This window comes from Felis catus, chromosome D4, assembly GCF_018350175.1.
Source record: "Felis catus isolate Fca126 chromosome D4, F.catus_Fca126_mat1.0, whole genome shotgun sequence".
NCBI classification, from domain to species: Eukaryota; Metazoa; Chordata; class Mammalia; order Carnivora; family Felidae; genus Felis; species Felis catus.
The window spans coordinates 59,813,399-59,833,203 of NC_058380.1; the positions used below are offsets into that span (position 1 = coordinate 59,813,399).

The 19,805-nt window shown below is 47.9% G+C and overlaps 1 protein-coding gene across 3 annotated transcripts in view; it reads left to right on the top strand.

Moving 5' to 3' along the window:
- The window catches only part of LOC102901088 (stimulated by retinoic acid gene 6 protein-like), a 64,656-nt gene extending 50,708 nt beyond the window's left edge, over positions 1–13,948 (top strand). For all 3 annotated transcript variants that reach the window (XM_045043022.1, XM_023242469.2, XM_045043023.1), the window contains 8 exons: positions 3,847–3,922; positions 7,207–7,288; positions 7,623–7,671; positions 8,125–8,242; positions 9,199–9,318; positions 10,582–10,745; positions 11,708–11,854; positions 12,566–13,948. In XM_045043022.1, coding sequence (XP_044898957.1) covers positions 3,847–3,922; positions 7,207–7,288; positions 7,623–7,671; positions 8,125–8,242; positions 9,199–9,318; positions 10,582–10,745; positions 11,708–11,854; positions 12,566–12,714 — 905 coding nt within the window. In that variant the 3' untranslated portion in view covers positions 12,715–13,948. The remainder of the gene's footprint in view (positions 1–3,846; positions 3,923–7,206; positions 7,289–7,622; positions 7,672–8,124; positions 8,243–9,198; positions 9,319–10,581; positions 10,746–11,707; positions 11,855–12,565) is intronic.
- The last annotated feature ends 5,857 nt before the right edge of the window (positions 13,949–19,805 follow it).

The window sequence follows — 19,805 nt, forward strand, 5'->3', positions numbered from 1 at the left end:
ACTTTTTGAAGATTCAGTTAACACACCATACAGTTCATCCATTTAAAATACAATTCAGGGAAATCTAGGTGACTCAGTCAGTTAAGTGTCCGACTTCAGCTCAGGTCATGGTCTCACAGTTCTCGAGTTCGAGCACTGTGTCAGGCTCTGTGCTGACAGCTCAGAACCTGGAGCCTGCTTCAGATTCTGTGTCTCCCTCTCTCTCTGCCTCTCCCCTGCTCGTGCTCTGTCTGTCTGTCTCTCTCTCAAAAATAAAATAAACATTAAAAAAAATTTTTTTAAGGCACCTGGATGGTTCAGTCAGTTAAGCATCTGACTTTGGCTCAGGTCATGACCTTGCAGTCTGTGAATTCGGGACTCTGTGCTGACAGTTCAGGGTCTGGAGCCTGCTTCTCATTCTGTGTCTCTTCTCTCTCTGCCCCTCCCCACTCACGCTCTGTCTCTCTTTCTCTCTCTTTCTCAAAAACAAAATAAGTATTAAAAAAACAAAAAGAAAAGAAAGTACAATTCAGTGGGTTTAGTATATTCTCAACCATCACCATTGCACAACCATCACCACATCAAATTTAGAATATTTCCATCACCCTAAAAAGAAATCATGACCATTTGTAATCACTCCCCATTTCCCTTTAACTCTCCCAGCCCTAGATTACCACTGTTTTCTGGCTCTGTGGATTTGGCTATTCTGGACTTCTTATATAAATGGAATCATATAATATGTGGTCTTTCTTCATTGATTTCTCTCACATAGCCAATGTTTATAAAGTTTATCTATGTCATAGCATGTGTCCCAATTTCATTATTCTTTCTTGCTGGACTTTAAAAATAATATTTAAGTTTATTTATTTATTTTGAGAAAGAGAGAGAGAGGAGGGCAGAGAGAGAGAGGGAAAGAGAATCCTAAGCAGGCTCTGTGCTGTCAGCCCAGAGCCTGATTTAGGGCTCTAACTCATTAATGGCAAGATCATAACCTGAGCCGAAATCAAGAGTCGGATGCTCAACTGACTAAGCCACCTTGGTGCCCCTATTCTTTATTGCTGAATTTTATTCTGTTGTATGAATATACCACATTGTACTTATTCATTCATTAGTTGATGGAAATTTGGGTTGTTTCAACTTTCTGGCTATCATGAGTAATATTGCTATGAACATTCATCTCCAAGTTTTTCATATATTTTCATATATCTTGGGTGTGTACCTAAGAGTGGAATTCTGGGTTATATGGTAACTATGTTTAACCTATCAAGGAATTGCCAGACTGTTTTCAAAAGCGGCTGCATCACTGTGTATTCCCACCACCATCAGGGGTCCAATTCCCTCCATATCTTCACCAACACTTGTTGGTATGTGTCTTTCTTTTTAAGTTTTTATTTATTTTGAGAGAGAGAGAGAGCACAAGCAGGGGCGGGGCAGAGAGCAAGAGAGAGAGAGAGAGAGAGAGAGAGAGAGAGAGAGAGAATCCCAAGCAGGCTCCTCACTGTCAGCACAGAGTCCTATGCAGGGCTCAATCTCACAAACAGAGAAATCATGACCTGAGTCAAAATCAAGAGTTGGGTGCTTAACTGATTGAGCCATCCAGGCGCTAAGCTATATGTCTTTTTTATTACAGCCATCTAATAAGTCTGAAATGGCATCTTTTTGTGGTTTAGGTTTTCATTTCCCTGATAGCTAATGATATTGAGAATCCTTTCATGTATTTCTTGGCCATTTATACATCTTCTGTGAGTAATGTCCATGGAGATTTGTTGCCTACTTTTAATTTTTTTAATGTTTATTTTTGAGAGAGACAGAAACAGAGAAAGACAGAGAGAGATAAAGCATGAGCATGGGAAGGGCAGAGAGAGAGAAGGCACAGAATTGGAAGTAGGCTGCAGGCTCTGAGCTGTCAGCACAGAACCTGACGTGGGGCTCGAACTCACAAACCATGAGATCATGACCTGAGCCGAAGTTGAACACTCAGTCGACTGAGCCACCCGGGCACCCCCATTGCCTACTTTTAAATTGAATTATTTATTGATTATTGATCTGTAAGGGTTCTTTATATTATACATAAATCCCATAAGAGAGATACAATTTGAAAATATTTTTTCCCATTCTGCGAGTTGCTTTTTCACTTTCTTGATGGTGTCTTTTGAAACACAAAGGTTTTTAACTTTGATGGAGTCCAACATATTCATTTTTCTTTTATCACTTGTATGTATCTAAGACAACATTACCTAACTTGAAGTCTACAAAGATTTATTCTCATATTTTCTTCTGAGACTTGTATAATTTTAGCTTTTACGTTTAAGCCTGTGATCTATTTTGAGTTAATTTTTGTCTATGCTGTGAGGTAAGGTTCTAGCTTCATTGTTTTGCATGTGAATATCAGTTGCCCCTGTGCCATTTGTTGAAAAGCATATTCTTTTCCCCCACTGAATTGCCTCTTCATCCTTCTTGAAAATGCATTGACAATGAAGGTTTACTTCTGGATTATCAGTTTATTACATTGATCTGTTTGTCTATCTGTATGGCAATACCACACTTCATTACTGTAGCTTTGTAGTGAGTTTGAAATCGAGAAGTGTGAGTCTCGAAGTTTCCTTCTTCTTTTTCAAGATGGTATTGCCTATTCTGGGTCCCTTCATTTTTATACGAATTATAGGATTAGCTTATCAATTTTTGCAAAAATTTCATTGGAATTTTAACAGGGGTTGGGTTGAATCTTCAGATCAATTTAGGGAGCATTGCCATGTTACCAAAGAAGATCCAATACATGAAAGTGGTGTGCCTTTCCATTAATCTAAGTCTTCTTTAATTTCTTTCAACAGTCTTTTGTAGCTTTCAGTGTATGAGTTACATACTTCTGCTAAACTTATTCTTAAGTATTTTATCCTCTGATACTAGTGCAAATGCAGTTGTTTTCTTCATTTTCACATTGTGCATTGTTAGGGTACAGAAATACAATTGATTTTTATATATCTGTCTTGCGTCCTGAAGCCTTACTGAACTCATTTATTAATGGGTTTGAATATTTTTGGTTGTTTGTTTACTGCTTAGGATTCTTAAATATAAGAAAAAGTCACCGGTGAATAGAGACAGTTTTATTTCTTCCTTTGCAGTCTGGCTGCATTTTCTTGCCTAATTGCCTCGGCTAGACCCTCCAGTATAATGTAGATAGAATTGGCAAAAGTGGACGCTGATTTTCTTATTCCTGAACTTAGGGGGAAAGCAGTCAGTCTTTCGCTGTTAAGTATGATGTTAGCTGTGGGTTTTTTTGCAGATGCTTTTTATCAGGTTAAGGATAAAAGGGGTGTTGGATTTTTTAAAATGCTTTGATTGGACTGACTGAGAAACAGCTTGTCCAGAAGCTTTCATACCTTCAAATCATCTCTCTTTCCTGTTTCTCCATCCCTTTCTCATAAGCACACAGGATCACAATGAAAGCACATTAGATACAACCTATTAAAAACTGTGAGTAATGTCCGTGGAGATTCTCCACAGGATGGATGGGATGAAAGAACATTCAAGACCTCTTGATTCCAGTTATCCTTGTACATGGTTGCTCTTTACTAGAGGTGGCCAATCGAAATCAACTATCAATGGTTTTACAAGAATGGAAGGGAACTATGATGTGTATACTCCCTAATTTTCTCTTCCCCGTACTCACTGTAGATGGAAAATATTAATACCCAAGGAGAGGCTTGTGCGGGAAGTAAAGGATATCAAGGGTGTGTGTGTCTGAAATGAACCAGAAATATAAACAAACTTTATTTACACAACCCTTTCTGTGTGAGCTTCCGCATTTTGAAAATACTGTTTCTGGTTCATCTTCTCAGGCCTCTCTTGTCTCTTTTTCTACTTCAGGAGTCTGGCTGGTGACCATCTTGCCCGCCTCCCTCACGTGTGTGAGCTATCTGTTCCACATACTGGCCTGTTACAGGTAAGAGGGCTCTGGGAGTCATTTGTGTGTCTTCAGCCAGTACTTTTCTAAAAATTCCGGAGCAGTGACAGCAGTACCCAAATTGGAACCAGGAAGGTGTACATGGTCCAGGAACAGCCTCATTGATCGGTAATAAAACAAAACCCAAAACGAAAACACTATTGATTTGAGCTTCTACCATAAGCTTGATATTGTGCTTAGAATCTTTTGATTTTCACTACAACCATGAGAGGTAGTTTCAGCTCTGTTTTTACAGCTGAGAAGGCTGAGACTCAACAAAATAACTCACCCAAGCCGTTAGCAGCTGGCCATGTCCTGAGAGGTCTTGTCACTTCTGCTACACTCAGCATCCCTATTGGGTGTCAGGCCTGCCCCGCTCTCCAGGACTAAACACACTGGGTTCCCAGCAGGTGCATCTGGCTCAAGGATACATCAAAGGAGATCGGGTCAAGGGCACCAGGTGCATCAGTCTCTAGAAGAGCAGAGCAGGAGGAGGGGATGGCCTTCAGTATGTAGTGAGCACTCCACTGCAGACAGCAGTATCTGCCATCCCTCCTCTCTGTCTCTCAGTTCCTTCTTCCCTCCACCTCAGGCTGTAACTCATATGCAGTCACAGGAGGCCCAGGGCCAACTCCTACCCCTCCAAAGCATCCTGCCTTTACATCCTCCCCATCTGGCTGCACCAAGGGTGGGTCTCTGGCAGATCGCATCCTGGCACAAAGAGGCCCCAGCTCTCCATCACAGCCCTAGCTTGCTCCCTCTCTCTGCTCTCTTCTCCCCAGACCCCATGGGTGGGCTGGACACTGCTGCTCTCCCCTTCCCTGCCTGATGCAAGGATATGTCTGCTCCTGCCTTCATTGACCTGCAAGTGCCTAGGAGACGGTTAGTGAGACATTGGACCACAGCCAGTCACAGACACCTTTTAGAGCTGGCTGCACTGACATGGTAGAGGGTCCAGGGAAGAGATGGCTTCCGTGGTGGGGAGGCTTCTCTGGTGTCCAGGCTGGCCCCTTCTTCCCACACCTGTCACAGAGGAATGATGATCCCTGCCCTGTCTGCTTTACAGGACCATGGGGCAAAAGAGATAGTGGATAAGAAAGTCCTTCAAGTGGACAGCACTAGCACTGTGCCAGTATTTTTATTTTTCTTAGAATTATTACAACCTATATACAGCCTCTTTTAAACAATGTTATAAAAAATATTTAGTGTAAAGGAAGTCTGAAGTCATTCAGACTCAAGTTTGTTGCCCCAGAGCTAAACGTTATTTTCTGTTTCCCCCCAGAAATTGCCTATGCACCATGCAAATATATCTGTGTGTTTGTATTCCTGATGGCATACTCTACTCCAGTGTTGCCGAGCCGAAACATAATAAAAACCACAGATGCAATTTTGAATTTTCTAATAGACATGAGTAAAAAGTAAAAAAGGAGATGAAAATAATTTAATAACATATTTTATTTAACCCAACATAACCCCCAACCATCATTTCATTGTGTAATAAATATACAAACTATTAATGAGATATTTACATTCTTTATTTCATACTAAGTCTTGCCAATTTAGTGATTATAATGTTGCAAAACCTCCTGGAAAACGCTGGATATAGAATGTTAGAGGAAAAGTGGGACACAGATGTAAATGGGGGTTGTGAACATAACCACTGCCAACCTAATCTTCGTGCCGAGGGCCAGGCCGAGACCAGCACGTGGGGAAAGCATGCAGAGGTTTGCTGGGGGGCTGGGCTTCTCCGTTTCCTTGATGTTGCTATAAGGTGGGTCTATCATTAAAAACAGTTTTCCATTTTTACCTATTTTGAAATATTATTACATGAGTAGTACATACACGTCACAGAAAAAGTAATAGAGCAAATTGAAGACAATAAAAGCCACACAGAGACTCAACTATCACATTCAGTCACCATTGAGATTTGGGAACTATATAATATTAAGATTTTTAAATCGTCAGGGAAATCATGTCAAGACCATGGTGAGGTATCACTTCACACCTGTTGGAATGGCTAGTACCTAAAAGGCAAGAAATAACAAGTGTTGGCGAGGATGTGGAAAAAAAGGAACTCTCGTGCACTATTGGTAGGAATGGAAGTTGGTGCAGCCACTGTGGAAAACAGTATGAAGTTCTTCAAAAAAGTAAAAATAGAACTACATATGATCTAGCAACTCCATTTCTGGGTATTTATCTGAAGAAAACAAAAACAGTATTTAGAAAAGATATTTGCACCCACATTTATTGCAACATTATTTTCAATATTCAAGATATAGAAACAACCTAAGTGTCCTTTGATGGATGAATGGACAAAGAAGACGTATCACACACACACACACACACACACACACACACACACACACACACTGGTATACTATTCAGCCAGAAAAATGAGTGCAATCTTGCCATTTGCAGTAACATGGTTGGAACTTGAAGGCATTATGCTTAGTGAAGTCAGAGAAAGACAAATACTGTATGATCTCACTTATGTGTGGAATCTGAAACAAAACAAAACAAAAACCCAAGCTATAGATACAAAGAACAGATTTGAGGTTTTCAGAGGTGGGGATAGGGGGTGGGTGTGGGTGAAGGGAATCAAAAGGTACAAGCTTCCGGTTATAAAATAAATGTCACGGGGAGGTACTCTACAGCATGATGACTATAGTTAACAGCACCATATTGCATATTTGATAGTCGCTAAGAGTAGATCTTAAAAGTTCTAATCACAAGAAAAAAACTTGTAACTATGTGAGGTGATGGATGTTAACTAGACTCCTGTGGTGACCATTTTTCAACGTGCACAAATATGGGATCATTATGTTGTACACCTGAAACTAGTGGAGTGTTATATGTCAATTATATCTCAGTTTAAAATGTATTTTATTTTATTTTATTTTATTTTATTTTATTTTTGTATACTTTAAGAGAGAAAGCGCACACACACACACAAACGGGAAGAGCAGAGGGAGGGAAAGAATCTTGAACGGGCTCCACGTTCAGTGTAGAGCCTGACATAGGGCTCGATCCCAGAACCGTGGGATCATGACCTGAGCCAAACTCAAGAGTTGGACTCTCAACCAACTGAGCCACCCAGGTGCCCAAAACGTATTTTAAAAATATTTTTAAGGCTAGTGAGAACTGTCCCACGAGCCGCGGTCAATACAAGGAAGCTGAGCTGGCTTCTATCTCCCTCTGCAGGCTTTTCTGTTGGCATCTGTTGAGCTCTAAGTACATAAGGAGCTGTGGTTATGAGCATCACTGATTCCCCACTTTTTCTCTAGAAAGCACATGAAGAGGCTGTGGGCAGGAAATAAACACTTTCTCCCTTTGAAGTTCCATCATCCTTCCTCGTCGAAGAGTGTGGTAAGTCTATAGAGGCCTGTCTCTGCTCTGAGACTAAGTGGCCAAGTCCTGCTCTCCTGCCTCTTAGGCAGGGGCAGCATCCGGGGGGAGGGGCAGCCCTGCACTGGGCATCCAGAGTCCTCAATTCTAGTATGCTCTGCTGCTGGGTGACCCAGGATGGTCACTATCCCCATCTGGCCCTTGGTTTCTTCATCTGTAAAACAATGACAGTCATGGCATCTGCCCTGGTATGTTGGTGGGTGAACCTCAAATGAGGCAGAGATTCTGGACCCGTATATTGGAGGTAATCGGTGTTTTCACCCCTATGAGACGCCTTTTCCTTTTTAAATCTCAGGTGGCCATTGCAAGGTACTCTGGCTGGCAAATAGCCTATATTCTGTGGGGTAAGTGTCATCATGTGACCCATTCCCTGGGCACCTATGGGGTCCTGCCTGTGGGGAGAGAGAAGAGAGGTGAGGAAGAAGGAGGTGGGGGGTAGGTATGGGTAAAGGGAATCACCCACCTTCCTTCAGGAAGGAGGAAGAATCCCACACTCACAAAGCTATCATTACTACCTGCCCGAAGCCCATGGGGAAGAAATGATAAAGGTGGTGGTGACTTAGAGGAGCAAGTGACTCTCCCAGGCAGGACACAAATGCTTTCTAGTGGAGTTGACATTTGAACTGCAGGGCGAGCCGCAGGTGAGTGGGAGGAAAAGGGAGGTCGTGCCAGGCAGAAGAAGCTGCATAAGCAAAAATGCCAGGACCTTTGGTGGGAGGAAGATAGAGGGGCTCTGCAGGAAGTCATGACTGGGTCGCGAAGGGCCTTGAGTGACCCTGGTTTCCCTTGGTCCACAGGCTACCTCATCATCCATGTGGTACAGAGCCTGTGTGGCCTGATGATCATGTACAGCCTGGTGTTGCCTGTCGTCCACAACCAGGGCCTGGAGATGCTCCAAGGACTGGGCATCGGGACGTAAGTGCAGGGTGGGCTCTCTGTCATTGCCCAGGGCCTAGGCACTGGTGTAGCCTCGAAGCTGCTGTTGGGCTCTCACCCATTCCTGGACCGACACTCTCAGCTCAGACCCAAGGATGGGCCACAATAGCAACTCATCACAATGGGAGCCTTACAGTTCATAAGACATTTCCATTCTCACTGTTCAGTGGGGTGCTCACAGTTGTGTCTGGGGGGGACACACACATATCCATTGTATAGCTGGGAAGGTTAAAGTTCAGGGAGGTGACAAGGGAGTTCAGACACTATAGAGGGAATCTGAGTTCAGGTTTGAGATCAGCTGTGTGACCTTGGGTAAATTACTTCTCTGAGCCTCAGTTTATCCCATATGGAAGATAAGAGTGAAGGCTGACGTAACTGATAATTCACTGTGCATCTTTTCTCTTAAGAACCCTTTAAAGGCTGGGCCTCATATTAACACCCATTTGTCAGACAAGGAAACAGAGGCACAGAAGGCTAAGCGATTTGTCCAAGGAGGGGAAGAGGCAGGGTTGGGAGCTAGCGATCTGAAGCCGAGGCGCCATTTAACTGCCACCCACACTGCTGCTCAGGCGATGCAAACACAGGATGTGGCACTCTCCGGGGACCTCCCCGCTCTGAGCTCCTTGGTTCCACACTCCCCCAAAGCTATGTGGGAGGCTGGGCAGAGCCTGCCCGTCCACTTTCAGGACCTTCATGAGCGCTTTAAAAAGTTCATGCTTTTCTTTGATTCCCATGCTGTTAAACACACATCCCAGCTGCCACTCGTGGACAAAGGGATATAATTAAATCCTAGAGTTCTACTATGGAGCCAAACGACCTGACTGTGTGACTTTGAGAAAGTCACCTCCCCTTTGTGAGCCTCCGTTTTCTCAACGGACAGTGGGTGTGCATCAGGCACAGAGCAGGTGCCGCAACAGTCTCGCCCTGTGTTTCAGCCTCACCATATCCATCGTCCTGGGTCTCATGAGCCTGCAGGTATGGATCGCCACCAGCTTCTTCCTGCAGCCAAAGATGAGCACGGCTGACAAGCAGAAGCCCTTGGCTCTCAACAACAGGTGAGGACAAAGAAGGAAATGGGGCTTGGGGGCCTTGGCTTCAGCAGTCTCCTTCCTTCCTCTTCACCCATGGCAGGTTCCTGGGGGGACAGTGCCCTCTCTGAGAGGGTGAGGGGTCGTGGCTCAGGAGTGGGCTCTGGAACCAAACCGCCTGGGTCCAAATCCTGGCTCCACCCCTTATGAACCGTGTGACCTTATGTGACCTTACTGAATACCTACGAACCTCAGTTTCGTCATTTTACAAATAATTGCACACTCCTCACAGAGGTATTCTGAGAATGAGATGTGTTAAAATATGAATTTAGAACAACAGTACCTGGCCCATGGTGATCCTTTGGAATTCATTCATTTGAAGCCATTCATTCGGGGAGGAAACAACAGGGGCACTGGAGATAAAGAGATATTCCTACGTGACCTGCCTGCAGAAGCTCACGGTCCACAGGAGCCAGCAGACACAGTCACGTGGCCCCAGTACACTCCAGACGGTGTGAAAGGCTCATAAGAGCAGCACAGGGAAAGAGAAAGAGAGACGGGGTGGTTCATTCAGCTGCAGGTGGGGAGTTTGAGCTGAGGTCAGTAGGGTGGTGGGATTCCTATGGGGAGAGCTGAGGAGAGGGCATGGCCAGCAGCCCTCACTGCACAGATGAAGGTAGGAAGCCATAAAAGGGCAAGATGTGCTGAGAGAACCATGAGAATCCAATATGGTGACCATGCAGTGGTCACCATAGGTGGTGAGGGGCAGGGAGGAGGCACAAAGTGATGATCCCAGAAAGGCCCTTCTCAGAGATGGCCCAGAAATCCAGCATGCAGAGTTTGGGCTTTATCCCATAGGCAACAGGAAACTGCATGGTCAAGTGGTCACTTGAAAAGTTTCCTCTGGAGGACTTGGAACAGTTCCAGCTGGGGGCAGGTCACTGTTACAACAGACAGTGGGAAAGCCACAACCTCTGCTGTAACCACAAAGCCAGCTGTAGCCACATGAGATTCCTTCCCATACAGGAAACCTCAAAACCCAAGGATCCCATGAAACATCAGTCTCCACTTGTCCTTCACTGGGCTCAGCGCCTTCTATGTGGTGTCTGAGCCAGTCCCCACAGCAGTGCTGTGTGGTGGGGACAGTCGGCTCCCAGTTACAGCACAAGGTCACAGGGCTGGGAGATGGGAGCAGCAGGATTTGATCACAGGCATGGGGCGCTGAACCAGCCTGCTAGCCACTTCCTCATACTGAAACGGTGCTGCCTGTCTGCCTGCTTCCGTTTGCAGGAAAGCCTTCCACAACTTCAACTACTTTCTGTTCTTCTACAACGTGCTCCTGGGCCTGGGCGCCTGCCTCTCCAGGCTGCTCATCAGCTGCATCCTGGGCACATGGCTGATTGCCCGCATCGACAGGACCATCATGCAGAATGGCTATGAGGGTGCAGACATGGGTAAGTGGCCGGTCCCTGAGGCCACGCATTGAGTCAGGTGGAGGGGACTAGTCTTGTACCTTTGTGGTGCCTGCAGGCTGGGTACCAGAGGCCTGGACTTCACACTCTTTGCCTCAGAGCTCAGCTTCTCATGGAGGCTATAAAGCTGAGTAGGAAAAAACATTCAGGGGGCTCCAGGGTGGCTCAGTCGGTTAAGCGTCCAACTCTTGATTTCGGCTCAGGTCATGATCTCATGGTTCATAAGATCGAGCCCTGCATCGGGCTCCATGCTGACAGTGCGGGGCCTGCTTGGAATTCTCTCTCTACCCCTCTCCCTAGCTTGCTCTCTCTCTGTCTCTCAAAATAAATAAATAAACTTAAAAAAAAAAGAAAAAGAAAAACACATTCAGCCTAATGGTCAGAAGAGAATTCAGGCAAGTAAATTGCTGCATATTTGACAGACCTTCAAGATATCATGGAGAGCAGTAAGAAGTACTAGAAATTCCATCCGAACAGTCAGAATGTAAATATGAATGCACAGCTCTGAAAATTTTGAGAAAGAACACATCTCGGAATGACTGGTGTGTCATTAGTTGGAAACCTAACTTAGTTAAGAAAACGGCCTGTTCAGTTGAAATAGTCTAAAATCAAGCCATTTCTGTAGAGCGAAAGTAGCTTTGGTCTTATTTCTGACCTGTGTCCAGTCATTCACTCGTCCGTTCATTGTAGGACTGACAGCCTCTCCGTATCAGCCACAGCTCTCCTTCTGCTTTGAGCTTCACATTCTCCATAACATGGTTGGATTAGAATGCTATCTTAAGAACCCTTCCTGCTCTTCCGACCTAGTTTTCTAGGTTCTCAGTGAGAACATGGGCACCATATAGGAACAAAGTGGCATTGCAGCCACATCATCAAGAGCACGAGCTCGGGCATCCTGGGACACAGGGCATACTGCATGGCCTGACTTGCCTTCTGGGTTTCAGGGTTCAGCGCCTGGATTGGCATGCTCTATGTGGATCATTATCATACCAACCCTGTGCTCGTCAGCTTTTGTAACATCCTGATCACAGGGCACAGGGAGCGGAGGCTGCAGCAGGCCATCAAATACTGGTGCCTAAATCAGTCAGCAGGTAAGGCTCTGTCTGAACCCATGCTGGGGTTGGACAATAGGGAACGAGTACCCTAAGGCTTCTCTGGGATCCCTGAGATGTTCCAGCTTCCCCTTTCCCTGCCCCCCTTCCTCCATACTCCCTGCCCTGGGAGACCTTTGACCTGAGAGAACAGGAGGCTTAGTCTTCAGCCAGCCTGGCCATGGGACCCCTGAGGTCTGGTGTCCTTGTCCTTCTAAGTGGGCTCCTCCCTTGTTCCCAGAAATGAGCTCTAGTTCCACTGTCTGAGTTCACTATTCCATTTGTTTGAGACCCCGCCCATATCCCAGGGTTCAGAACAGATGCTCTCCAAGATGGGGCTCAGTTTTGCTTACCACAAGTGCTTCTGGCCCCCAACACCTGCCTCCTCAAGGCTCTATAACCGTCTACTCCACCCCTCCACCCCTACTACTCTGCTCTACCTTCTGCTGGGAAGCCCACCAATTAGTCATGTTTTGTGGGCACCAGTCTGGATTAAGTTCATCACTGTTCCCAACTGTATCCAGCTATATCCAACGGATATCCGGCTCTGGGACAAACTCATGTCCCTTCTGCCACCCTCATGTCCCCAGGGGTCCTGGTCCAGCTCCTTCTCCCACACCTCACACCTACCAGTCAGCTTCTCCAATAGCCTCTGAGAAGGACAGAGATAAGCCCTGTCCTCCAGGTCTGTCTGCTCTGATTCTCTCCCAGGTCCCCGAGTCTCAGCCAGGTCCAGGACGCGGTGGCTTCTGCTGCAGACCCTGGTCAACAATCCCAAACTAGTCATGCTCAGAAAATCAAGACCAGGTCATAGCTCCCGGGAGTTTACCCAGATTCTTTTGATGGGCTCAGAGAGCTGACAGTGACCTCCGACCTTGCTATAAGGCCATTCCAGGATGACTGCTCCAGATAGGACCCGGGCTACCCAGCCGCTGTCCCCTGCATTGTGACAGGATGCACAGTCACTGTCCACTGCATACAGCACCAGACACTCGTGGATGGCACCTGGGCTGAACCATGAAGTCTCAGCCCCAATAATTCACTCCCCTGGTAAAAAGATCAAGAACTAAAGAGAATTTCTGTTGAACAATCTTTTCTCAATGATTTCCACTATCGATGGTTAGGAGGCAGCCTTGGGGAGTTCCATATGGACAAACAGTTTGACCACAGGGCAGAACTTTGTGTCAGTGAAGAATGTGGTAAAATGGCTATCTATACCAGGAGAGTTTAACTATTGGACACAGTTGTCCTCTGGGAGACAATATGGCCTTAATCCAATAGGATCCTCATTGCTCCCCCACTTTCCAGGCCTCCTGGTGGTGGGAGAGACCCAAGCCTCTAGTCTGGTAGTGTGAGCAGGCACACATTGGGCTCTTCCTACCATGGCCACTGGGATGAGGAACAGATCAGAACTGACCTGGGTCTTGGGCACAAAGAAGATATGCACATCTGACGAGGAGGGGATCCCCCAGGAAAGCTGCCTACCTGCGGAGGCAGAGATGGGGGTGTGCAGGCATTCTCCTTGGAGGACAACAGAGCAAAGGAGTGGGAGCAGGAGAGCCCCAGGCATGTTGGAGGAGGGGAGGCCTCTGGTGTTTGCAGTGCAGGGAATCAGGGGTGGGTTAGACCACCTAGGGAGGCTCAGACGCCAGGCTGGGAGGCCTGGACATTTCTCTGTGTGCAGAGGTCCCAGTCCTCACCCTGAATCTTCATACCCTCGTGTAAGGTCTCTGATGGTTCAGGGCTTGTACAAAGTGACCAAAGTCTTGCAGCTTGTGCAAGTGCCAGGAGGACATACCAACAGGGTGAGGGAAGTCCCCATCCACCTCATGAGTCCCAGAGCCATTGAAGTTCAGTAATCACATTAAGCATCTACTGTAAACCTAGTCCTGTTGCTAGACGTGTCTGCCAGACTCATCTCTTTTAATTTAACCTTTGCGACTAGACTTTGTCACTCTGCTTTCAGAAACTGAGAAACCTGTGACTCGCGTGTCGGGATCCCCACATGACCACTTCCAGCTGTGTAACACCAGCTAAATTCCTTTGCCTTTCTGTGCTGCTTTTTCCTTACGAATAAAAAGGGCAATACCTGGACACCTGGGTGGGTCAGTTGGTTGTGCGTCCAACCTGAGCGTCGGCTCAGGTCATGGTCCCAGGGTCGTGGGATGGAGCCCTGCGTCAGACTCTGCACTGAGCATGGAGCCTGCCTGGGATTCTCTCTCCCTCTCCCTTTGCCCCTCTCCCCTGCTCACTCGCTCGCTCGCTCTCTCTCTCTCTCTCAAAAAAAAAAAAAAATACCTGCAACACCCAAAATTATTTTGAGGATAAAATGAGTTAATACATGCAAACACTCCTAAGTTAGTGCCTGATAAATCCTAAACTGAATAAATATCAGTTATTGTCATTTTCATTGTTTCACTTCGTGATGATGTGATTAATGTTTGTTCACTTCACTATGCTCTCAGCTGCATGAAGAAAGGAGCCTGTGATGGTCTCCCCTGAGGTAGTTGCCTTGCAAATTAGTGCTGATTTTCCCCAGGATCTACACTCATCGGCCCTGTTTGCTTCTAGACCTACTAGTAGACTTGGCCTCAGAAGGCATCTTGGCTAGCAAGGGAGAGTGTGGGGATCTTCCCGTGGCCACATATATGGACCCTATGCCTGGAAAGTCAGAAGTCATCCATGACCCATCAGGTCCCCACCAGGGAGGAGTGGCCACGATGTACCTGACAGGCTGGGGCCTCTAGGGAATGTCTGTCTTTAAAAGAATTGTATAAAGAGGTACAGGAACTCTGGAAATCCTACTTTATAGGTAGCATAAATGTTGATGGAATGAGGCCCAGCTGTAGCCTTGAAAGGTGCCTCACAAATCTTGCCCCTGGACACGAAGCAAGCAGGAAGAGTGTGGAGGTCACGGACAAGGATCCCAGGAGGATTCTCATGTAGGTAAAGAGGAAACACAGAGCCCCTAGAGGGAGACGGAGGATGGAAAGTCCTGGGACCTCATCCACTGGCAAATTCTCTTTCTCTGGTCTTGTCCTTTCCACACACGTTTGATTTCTTTACATTATTCCTCTACATTGTACTGATGTAATAATTCCAGAGACGGAACTAGAAAACGACAGTTCCTAGTATGTGGCCAAAAGAAACATCAACAGGAAAAGCAGAGAATGTTTCCTCTTCCTTCAAAGCTGTAGGAAGGCAGCCACTGTCCTGGGGCAGAAAGGGGCCTGGTAAGTGTTATTTCTAGACACCCAGCTTCCATGGTTGTTGCTAATGCCTATGGAGGTACCTTCAACCGCTGGACTCCCAAGAGTTCTGAGGGGCTGTCCCTGCTCCTGGCCCAGGTTAGGGATACTGAAATGACATGTCCTCTGCAGAAGTGGGATTTGGGGCCTCCTTCAGTAGTGAGGGAAGGGGCCTGGCCCATCTTCCTTCTCCTGCATACAATAAGCTGGTGACCCTGCAGGATTTCTTAGTTCATGGAGGAATGTGAAAGTCAGTATCTCATTTATATTAGCATGGGAAGTGAAAGACCCAAACCTTAATTCTCAGGCTGTAAAAAAAAGAGGATTTTAAGATAATATTCAAATCCAGCATTTACTATTTGCTACAAATAGATACACCCCTCCATAACAGGGAAATAGGCCTTGGGGAAGAACAAAGAGGGAGATGAAGCAGGGTCACCTCCTCTTATTCTGGTCCTCCGGGGAGCCCCAGAAAGGGCTCACAATGTTCTGCACCTCAGATGGGATAGCTGACCTAATGCACTCCGAGGGTCCCAGGTGTTGAGGAAGAGGTCTCACTTGAGCTGGCCTCTGGGGTGTGATCTGCTGCTGGTACTGGGCTCTGTTGGGGGCTTGGTGGCTGACTGGAAGAGAGGGACGCCCCCCATGGTCATGGCCCACCCTCCCCACCCTCACTGCACTGTGCTCTGGGCACTGCGCAAAATGCTTAGTCAACAGTACCCTATTTGTCCCTGCCACGTGAGTAATCAATCAGCATCACCCATCTCACAGATGAGGAAACTAAGTCTCGGAAACCTAAGGTGAATTGTCCCAGGCACAGGGCTGGTCAATAGTGGAGCTGGAATTTCACTCCCCAAGACCACGCTTAGTCTGAAGTTTGACCTTAAGCCCCCAGGATTCAGTTACTGCCAAGCCTGGGTGCTCACTCATCCTTGAGCTTATTGATGACCAGTTCTTTTTGGCCTTGAATTTTCTGCTGGCCAAATAGGACAGGAGCTCCCCCAGCAGGACAAGTTGTAGCTACAGGACAGGCTCACCCGTGAGCCTACCAGGAGCCACGGTCAGATGTCCCTTCCAGTGCCCACCCGGCAGGTGTAGTCCAGGCTCCCCATTAGTCCTCAGGCAACAGGGCCTGTGGTCAGCAAGGGAGTCACGGCCAAAGGCACTCTGGAGCCAGCCACAAGAGAGAGACCAGGGAGAGTCTGTACCTGCTCTTGCTCACTCCTGCCTGGTCTCACCTCAAACTGCCCCTCAGGCTCAAGGCTGTAAAGATTTGCAGCCACAGGGAGCAGCTGCATTACTTTGCATTCCTGGGGCCAGAGGGAAGGACAGATGCAGACAGGGCCAGGGCAGGGCGGTGCTTCCTGGACAATGTGTGGTGGAGGAGAGAGGCAGGAGGCTGGTTCCTGGGTCTTTGTACACAGGGAAACCCTCCAATTCCATCCAGGTCCTATCTATTCTCTGAGATGGGCATAAGTAGCCCCTCCTCACAAAGTTGGACTTACCCCACCCACCAATTTGATGGGTCTCCCACTGGTCTGTTATCAAATTCTCCCTCCTGCGGGGGGAGGAGCTCTGATGCCCCTCCCTCCCCTCTTCCCACAGCTGCTCACCTCATTGTTTTTATGGAAGTTGATCAGATTCCTCTGAGAGGCAGACAGCCAGGAGCCATCAGAAAGAGCCCTCAATGGGATTAGCACTGGGCATTGTATGGAAACCAATTTGACAATAAATTTAATTTAAATTTAATTTAAAAAATAAACAAAATAATAAATAATAAAGAAAAATAAAAATAAATAATAAATAAAATAAATATAAATATAAACAAAAAAATAAATTTAATTTTAAAAAGGGGGGCCCTCAAGCCCACAACTAGCCTCCCTTCCCAGCCCCATCTCATGCTGCACTACCGCCGAGGTCCTCCAGAGGGCAGGGCATGCACAGAAAACAGGCGTGGGACCTAGGCCAGGCTCTGGGCTGGGAGAAAGGGGCGCAAGAGAGCTGAAGCTCAGGGACCCTCTAGCCCAACCCACTCTGACGACAGACAGGGAGACTAAGGCCTCAGGCAGGAAGTGACTTGGAGGAACCCTACATCTCCCTCCCCTCTGTGGGCATCTCCTGAAGGAGAGGTCCCACTCCCACGAAACCTCCCTCAGCTTTGCAGTGGGGAAGCTCTGCTGCTCCCCCAGCCTGGGTGACCGGGACAGGCAACTTCCTCGGCCTGGTCATCCCTAAGAGGAGCAGGATGCTCCAGTGCCAGAGAGGTTTGCCAGGCGCTGTGACCTCTGGACTCAGCAGGGGGCTCTCTCCTCCTAACACCCACCCACGCCCCACCCCCACCCGGATCCTGGCCTCCTGGCCGTGCTGCCCTGCCCCGGGTTCTCTCACCTCCAGACAATCCTGCATCACAGTGTCCAGCATCCCCAGGTCAGAGAGAAACGTGCCAAGGAAGGGGAACACACCCTGTGCCATCAGGGTGGGAGTGGGGATGAGCACTGGCTCTCAGGGTCCCCTGGAACCCTACTCTGAAAACTCCTCACTTTCAAGCTTCCACCCCAGGGTTCCTCAGTTCTCTTCCCCCTGCCCTCCAAGAACACCAGACTCCTACTAATCACCTCTCAGGGCCTGCTTTTCTCAATCACAGGGTGTGTGGTCCTGGGTCCTGGTCACTTCTAATGGGGGATTTTTGGCACTGACCACAGGAGGCAAAGCTGGAGGGGGAAGGCCCCTCCTCTGGGTGTGGAGAGCTCTGTTTGGGAGGGAAGAGCCCCCTCTCCTCTGACCTTAGAGCCCCTTCTCCACAGGCATACTTGCCTTCTGCTGCTGTCTCTTCTTGACTCTCTGGGGGATCATCTCCAGGGTGGCAAACTTGGAGATGCCTCCTGCCAGGGTCGAGGACAAGGTCAGTGAGGCCATTGTCTCCTCACCCCATTTCTTCCGAGATCCCCTAACCTCACACCCTGGACAACTGGCCTAAGTCAGTGGCTACCAGTGCTACTCTGTCCTCTAGTGTGTTCTGATTCTAGAACAATCCTAGCTCCAGTACTCTCCCGATACGTGGCCTTGGGCCTGTGGCCTGGCCTCCCTGAGTCTGTTTCCTCATCTGAAGAATGCGAGAACTCCACCTACCTCACAGGGTCTCCAGAGGACTCAATATCATGTTACTATCATCATTATTATTCTCCTCTCACACCTCCAACACATGCCTTTCCTCCCTTCAACCTTATCACCACCCTGTGAGGCCTGCACCACAGGATCATCACCCTCCATTTTCCAGATGAGGAGACAGAGGCCCGAAGAGGGGCAGTGATTTTCTCAGAGGCCTACAGAGAGGCAGCTTCCATTTCCAGCCAGAGGTCCTGCCCTAGAGCTGCCTTTACCCCAACCCAGCCCCACCGCTGACCAAGTCCTGTCCTCTGGGCTCTCAATGTGTGTCCAGGCCCCCAGCCCAGCCAAGCCATGGATGAAGAGGGACAGAGGTCTTGGGGACTTGGCTGAGTAGCCCCTGCCTGCTCCAGCCCACTGGAGTCTCTACCACCCAGGCTGGGCCCAAGGCCAAAGGCTTCACCTCCCCCAAGGTACCGTACCCCTCAGGACATTCCTCTCCACAGCAGTGTTCTTCATCCACTCAGAAGGGGTCTGCTGAGGTACCATCTCTGACTGACAGAGTAGGGAGCAATCGGGGCACGGGGTGGTAACACCTTGCTTCCTCTTTCTGAAGCTTCTGACTTCCATTCAGGGAGGATCCTCTAAGAATCCATTAGTTCCCCCAAACTCTTATAAGGTATCTGGGACATATGTCATGGCCAACTAGACACCCAGATGAGTCTCCTGACTGTGACTGATTAGCACTGATGCCTGAGGGGCAAAGTAGGAAGTCACAGAAGGCACACATATCTGTCCCTGGCCCAGCCGTTTGCACCCAAGGCTAGGCGTCTATTTGTCCACCTGACCCACGGGATTCCCCTGCAGCGCCCACCCTGGTGCAGGCAGGGTGCCCTCCTCTTGGAGATGGAGTGAGTACTGGAGGAGTAGCAGGGCCCTGGCTTCCTAAGGACAGGCCGGGCTTATTTAGGGAAGAAAGAAACCCCCACTGATCCCCAACAGCCTGGAGGAAGCTAAGTGCCAGCAGGATGGACCCCATGGAAGCCAGACACCTGCTAATTCTGCCAGCTCAGCACCCCCTCGTGGAACAGCCCAGCTGCCACCACTGTATCCTATGACCAGGGCCGTCTGCCCTGCAAAGTGTTCCTCACCTGCTCATGGACCAAACAGATCCTTCTTTCTGTTAATGTAAACAAGACTGGAATTTTTCGAAGATTTTAAGTGAGAAAGAAAACCACACCCTGTCCGGTAGCCCTCCCCCCACTCACCCCTTCCTTCTTTCCAGACTTCCAGCCTCCACTCTACCTTGATAAGTAGCCTCCCTGCTCAATGAGTTGTCTTGCTACAAAGTTTTTGAAATTTTCAGGAGCTCTTCCTGAGGGGAGAAGGAAAAGAAGGAAGGAAAATTTGAGGGATTGATGGGAAGGGTGTGAGCATAAATACTTTTTATTTGAGAACCCAGAAGATCAAAACTGTCTGCATGAGCATTTCCACTGGGCTCCTCTGAGCTCAAAGGGCTCCATGGGCCTGGGGAGGGGAGCCTTCATGGTGGTCACCTGGGGTCTCCATTCTCAGTTCTTCTAAGCAGCATTATTTTG